At 28.1% G+C, this 7,177-nt stretch overlaps 1 protein-coding gene across 4 annotated transcripts in view; it reads right to left on the bottom strand.

Moving 5' to 3' along the window:
• Positions 1-2,467: 2,467 nt before the first annotated feature.
• The window catches only part of LOC135927267 (somatostatin receptor type 2-like), a 36,416-nt gene continuing 31,706 nt past the window's right edge, over positions 2,468-7,177 (bottom strand). For all 4 annotated transcript variants that reach the window (XM_065463222.1, XM_065463221.1, XM_065463219.1 and 1 more), the window contains exon 2: positions 2,468-4,609. In XM_065463222.1, the coding sequence (XP_065319294.1) occupies positions 2,832-4,553 (1,722 nt within the window). In that variant the 5' untranslated portion in view covers positions 4,554-4,609 and the 3' untranslated portion in view covers positions 2,468-2,831. The remainder of the gene's footprint in view (positions 4,610-7,177) is intronic.

The raw sequence follows: 7,177 nt of genomic DNA, 5'->3' as shown, positions 1-7,177 counted from the left end.
AACTGGAATAAACTTGCATGTTGTACCAATCTACGCCTGGACGCCCTACAATGTCCTTCCAATAATAAAAATCCCATCCCTTAAGGGGAAAATGTAAGCATACTTTGTACAATTGGAATTGGAGAGGTAATCCATTATAAAATAATCAAAGGAGCTTATTATGGATTATTATCTCGTGATTTTAAGACAGAATTTATCAGTGTCTTACCATTAGATGCAATTATTATAATGAATAATGTATCCATCCATAGAAACCATCTTATCTATGCTTATAAAGGTAGGATTGAATACCTATCACCATATTCACCTCAGCTAAATCCCATCATAATATTTTTTGGAGTCTTGAAATTGAGCAATCAATTCCCGCCCTAACTCAAGAGATAAAATTATTGGGAATATTTTTCAGCTCTTAAACGGATTTTAAGATTTACAATCAATGCAAAGCTATTTGGAGTTGGGTTATCGCGGGTAACTGATTAATTATGTAATCCTTATAATTAATTTGTATTAGTAATTATAATATTGACTCTTTTAATTTCTAAAAAGACCATCATCAAATTCTTGGAACAATGGAATATCTTGAAACATTATAATTATATTTTTTATGTATTAATTATTTTATCGAAGTTATTATAAAAATATATAATATTATCATTATCGAAATAAATGGATTCAAAATTACAAAATAAATTACAAAATGATTTAGAATTATAGATGAAATTTAATCATAAATCTTACTTGAGCATTCTCAAAGAAGATCAAAAAAAAATTTGATTTTTCATCACAAATTATATATTTACAACTTAATTTCTTTCCATTCTTATGACGATTGATCTTAATTAATTTCTTGTTCATATCTAATTTCATTTCAATATGTTTTAAATTAAAATACAATCTTCATACCCCCTTTTATTGTAAACTTATTATTAACACTCATTTCACTATAAAAGGCTATAACGTCCGACGTTATACCTTCTTACTTACAAATTATCGCAGCGGATTGTCTCGCTGAGACGAGACATGAGCCATATATTCATTGGACCGAAATAATTTCGCCAAATTATCTAGAAGGGATTATGAGTTATAGAATTAACTGAAAAAAATTTATATATATGCTGTTATATCCCTCCAATGAAAACGTAAATTCTGGAAACCATTCGACTATGATGCAAAGAATGAATAGGCCTCTTGACAAATTCAGGAAAATAATTTTGAGATCATATGTAAAATTGTTCTGATACAGATAACTTCAGAAAATATCCTTTGTAAGAATTAAGATCCATGGACCATGGATATTAAATTGATAAGTGGCGAAGATAATGATTTTTATTCAGTGTTACTATGAAAGTATATATAAAGATAATGATATACCAGGAGACACAAAACGTATGTCACACTCTACCACACTACCGCCCGGTTCAGATATTAGCAGAGATCGGACCAGAGTCTCCATGACTGGTTATTCATTTGATGCAAACCCCCTCAAAACCCTATACCTACTCCCCTCACTCATTAAATTTTCTTAACCGCCTTTAGCGGTAATTTTTTCCACTTTATTAATTACACATTTTTAATTATAAATCTTTAAAAAAATAACTTAAATTATTTATGCTCTATTATCAACTATCAAAATATTGTGAATGTAAAAGAGTTTTTTTAAATTAAAACCCCCTTAATTTACAATGAATGCACTATTATAGTAAATTGTTTGGCATGAATATGAGTTTACTGATAGAATCACTAACCCATTTAAAAGGATAGCAGGAAATTTTCCAGAAATAGTTTTATTTGGAAAATAATATCCATGACTGTATGCAATATTTGGTCGATGTTTAGCATTGTATTATAATAGGTCTATAATAAGAGGATTAATTTTTAGAGCCTGACAGTTTGACCTATTTCATCTATAACTAAAATAAATAACCCCCCCCCCTCCCTCAATAAATTTATTCCACCTTCACCCCCCCCCCCCATCTTAAAAAATTGGAAGTAAACTGTTCCTACCCCTCTCTTTTCTCTGCTCGTATAGACGCTGGATCGAACCAATTTTCACAAAAAAAGTTTCCTGTGAAAATGGGAACAAATGAAACCAATTTATTTAACGGACCGATCAAAACAAATTGGCGTGGTTGAGTTTTTGAAATACATTTCTATCTATTTAGAAATTTTTAAAATCCGTTTAGTACATTTTAAACCCCACTACCATTTATCAGTCAGCTCCAAATTGGTTTAACAAGAATTATTAATCTTTAATATCTTCCTATTATACCATTTTATAGTATTAAAAGTTTTGATATGCAGAATATAATTTCTGCTAAAAAATAAATAGAGACAAATTTTCGCAAGGATATTTATAATTAATTCCTTACAAATTTTCAAAAAAATGCGCGATATAATTTTCTCAAGAGTTTTATTTTTATTCTCCCAATCTTATTTTCTAAAAACAAAAAATTGTTTTATAATAATGAGATCAATAAAAAAATAATTATTTGTCATGTCAATGGATAATACAATAATAATTTTAATTTTTAAATTTTTTGTTGTCATTTGGTTTTCCATAATATTCAGTAAAAAAATTTTATATTATAATACACAAAAAAAATGTTTAATAAATAATTTATATTATATTAGACAATAATCACAATGATTTGGTTTTTTATATAAACACTAAAATTTCAAATACCATCCAAATTATATAATATTAAAATTTAATTATTTATGATAAGACAACAAGATGGAGAATATTGTTAGTAAATTTGATTTAGCAGTTTCACTTTATATACAATATTTTAATTCTTTGGTAAATTTAAAAAATATGTATTTCAAATGTGTTAATAACAACTAGTATCCATTATGGATGCCTCGTCATCAATTTGAAACTGGGTTTTAGGCTTTTTAATAGAATTTTTTATTTTTTTATCTTTGGTATAAAAGGCTTTGTTAGGGCAAAGTTTATTAATATCGTATTTCTCATTATTGTCTATTACATTTGTTTTTATCAATGAATTATTACGAATATTAATGTCTTGCTCTCCGTATTTGGAATGAGTATCTAACATTGATTCCATTAGTGGACCTTTCAAATCTAGCTTATGAACGGTATGCTTTCTAAGAAATCGATTGCGAAAACAGGGAATATTGAAGGTTTGGATGAAGCCCGTCTTAAAATTAGGGCTCAAAAAGGCATAGAGAATGGGATTAACACAGGAATTGGCATAGGCTAAAAAATAAATAAACATCGAAACGTAGAAAGGTGGAATAGAATTATTGAAACCTATAAGTAATTGCATGACCCAATAAGGTGTCCAGCAACACACATATACTGTTATGATAGTCAATACCATAGAGGTCACCCTTCTAATATTACGTTTTTTTCGTTTTTCATATGAATTTCCAGCTGGTGGATTACCGCTACTAAAATTCCTTTTGCCGTCCTTATTTGAGAAATTATCACTCTTTTTCGAATAAACGTTAGATGTATTCTTAAATGTGGATATTTCGTAATTTTCCTTCATAGACGAAGGCAAGAGAGATGTTATGTATGAGGGTTCTTTTATGTAACACTCCTCTGTTAGATTGGATGATGGAATTTTATCCTTTTTATTTCGGAATCTACTTAAGCAATCCCGATTATTAATATTGTCAGGCCCCGATCCATATGTACTATTTTTGTGTTGTACTCCTGTAAAAACATGATTTCTCATACCTCGTATAATGTTTGATACAGTACCATATATAGGATTACTAATGTTTTGTGCTTTCTTAACCTCTGGTCCTATCGATTTAAGTTTAACGAGCACAAAAAAATAAAACACATTAGTTAATAATACCGGAATCCCATATCCAAACAGAAAGGAATAAAGAGTGAACGCCTTGTTCGCGTCGAACTTGGTAAGTAATTTGACTGATCCTGGTTCGGGCCAGATAACTTGACAACTATAAAGATATTGCCCCGTGTACGGACTTTTGTTGGTTGCCACAGCCCTGGAATATTTTATTATGGGAATCATCACTAAGGTCGAGAATGCCCAAACTCCCGCACAAACAACCTTAGCTATAAATGGTTTTCTGTATTTTCTTGCAGCCGTAAGAGCTAAATAAACGGCCACGAATCTATCCCCGGATAATACCATGTAAAATACACTGCTAACAAATTGGTTCACGATAGCTGTTATCCAATACACCTTGCACATAAAATACCCGAATGGCCAACTATTGAGAGCTATGTTGCTAACCAAAAAAGGTATTCCTATCAAAAACATTATATCGGCGACGGCTAGATTAAGAATATAAAGGTTGGTTACGGTTTTCATTTTGGGGAATTTGAAAATTATGTATATCACGGAAATATTTCCGCACAGACCCACAATGAATATTGCCATATATACAACTATGAAGATTAGCATAAGATTGGATACGGATAGGTGTAAGTTTTTTATATCGATTGATTCATTATCATAATTATTAGGATCATTCATAGAAGCGTTATGCATGAAATTTATGGGAGGAATGGACAAGTTGGAAGGAACTAAATATCTCATTTGTGATTTCATCTAAAAACTCTTTGGCAAATTCGATATCGATATTCCACCTATCACAAGTTGATATCCTTTATTATTACATAAAAGAAATTAAAAATAAATATTAAAATATAAGTTATATCTGGAAAATTAGATGATAAAATGTGCAAATCTAAAAAATTAAAAATACCATAATGCTACTTATGAAACTTAATAAATAAGAAAAATAAACCTTGTCAAAATATCAAAAAATAGTTAATTTTAATTATGCCAAAAATGGCATTCTTTTTTCTTAAAAAAAACATATAATTCGCGTGTTGACATATTTTTTAAAAAATTAAGATTCTGTCGTTGAATACTTTTTTAAAATATTTTGATTGATATATACTTGATATTCCTTTCTAGAACAAATGTTATAATAATATTTCAAAAAATATCACTAATACACTTTTCAAAAAGTCATAATTTCCTATCAAGGAGATCATTCAATAAATATATATTATTTTTAAGGTCTTCCTAGCTCATTTTTCAATCGCAAATTTTTCCAACGTATTTATGTAAACTGCTGATTTTTAATGTTGTGGAAATTTTTTATTATTAGCTTATTCAAAAAAAATGAAATGTTGGCAAAATTTCAAAAACATTTCTTACGTTTTAAGAACTAAAATTCTCTAAAAACTTGATAGGATGGCCTCTAAATGGTTGTATTTTGTATTGATATATAATCATTTATTCAATAATATCAAACAATAGTTTTTCATTTTGAAAACTAGTTTTAATAAGGTGATTAGTGTATAGTAATACTAAGAAGATTAATTTAATTATTGTTTGAAAAGATAAAAAATTATTTTTTTATTTGAAAAAAAATGTTTAGCTATTTTATATAAACTTTTTCGAGATTTAATTAAAATCTGAAAATTTGAAATTAAACTTTAATAAGTGAAATAAAATATGATATGGGTATTTGGTAATCCTCATTTATTTTTTTTTCAATATGGGTGTAGTGCTGCACAATAAGAAAGTTGTTCAGTATATCATAATTTATGGTAGGCTTCAACCTAATAAGCTAATTAAAATGTCATATTGCCCGTTTAGATTAAAGCGCGTTTTGGTGGTATTTAATAGTCCTCCACTGCATTTTCAAAGTTTTAGTTGTGTCAAACGAAAGTTGTTCAGTATATCATAATTTGTAGGCTTCAACCTAATAAGCTAATTAAAATGTCATATGGCCCGTTTAGATTAAAGCGCGTTTTGGTCATATTTAATTAGTTTTCCACTGCATTTTCAAAGTTTTAGTCGTGTCAAACTTTTGGGCATACAATTTTTTATGAATAATCACAAAAAAATAGATTTTACTTTTATGAACTATTTTTTACCCCCTTCCTCCTATTTATCATGACGATAGTGAATCAAAAAGTCACATGTAATCAAAACAACCCTCAGCCACAAATGCTAATGACGCTATCCATAACCCCTCTTTCAATGAGTATACTACGATACCATCAATGCTATACTACATCAATATTATGAACGGAGGGAGTTCAACTGAGAACTTCAAGTATACTTCATGTTATATAGTAATAATTATTTTTAAATCCCTAATCATAAGAGATTAAATATAACAATATTTACAGAGTTGTTAAAGAATCTGGATCAAAGGATCGACTATCCTGGATTCGATCCTAATTTTGGTAATTTACCCCGATTTATGACCCTCTTAAATTTAGGATCGTGATGTTTATTTTTTTGCTTAGAAAATATATAAATAAAATCAAAAAATATCTATCGCCATCATATTATAGCACCCATTATTTTTCTCATAAATTTTATCAAGACAACATTTGAGAATTTGATATAACAACCTCAAGTTTTATTTATTGAATTAAATATAAAATAAATTATATTTACTGATGTCTATTATAGATCTAGAAGAAAATGTACATAGAGTTATTATAGTGATAGAAAGAAATGAGAACCTTTTACCTTTTCCTCCTATAATAATGTTAATTATAATTTCTTAAAATATATATCTCCTTCACTCTATGAAAACAATAGCATATTAGCAGCAATAATTCACCCATAATTTAAGCTATTGGGCCTCATATCAATCTGCCAAAATCTGTTGGCAGGTTAATTACCCATTTGGGAAACCTGTAGGATCAACTAAATGCAGATACTTATTCAAATAATTGTGAAAAAACTGATATCTTTGGGAAAATTTTTTCACAAAATGCGCTTTCCCTTAATAATATTTTTATTCAATTGTTAATCTAATATTTTGCCTACCGATATAAATAAAAATACATAATACCTTTGCCATCAAGCGCTCCTGAGGAGTGCTTATTTGGTACAGCTAAATATGTTCTTAATGAAGGACGCGGATGTTTAATGATAATTAAATTCTTTTATTATTTAAAGGCTAATTTTGATTATAAATAAATATGTTAACATTGTTATATTATTTTATTATACTAAATTTACACTCTATTTAATTTAGTTATATATTAGTTAATTTTGCATAGAGCATAATTTTTTTTCAGAAATTTATAAAATAAGAAAAGAATCGTGATCAGAATTCGATCCTTTTAAAAGGATCGATTAACAAGACTGAAAGTAATGATAATATAAAATTATTTTAATATTCAAGAGTATGATGA

Source organism: Gordionus sp. m RMFG-2023, chromosome 3, assembly GCF_954871325.1.
Source record: "Gordionus sp. m RMFG-2023 chromosome 3, tfGorSpeb1-WG-v2, whole genome shotgun sequence".
Lineage (NCBI taxonomy): Eukaryota > Metazoa > Nematomorpha > Gordioida > Chordodea > Parachordodidae > Gordionus > Gordionus sp. m RMFG-2023.
Note: the sequence above shows the minus strand (reverse complement) of the source record. Positions and strands in the feature narration are given on the sequence as shown.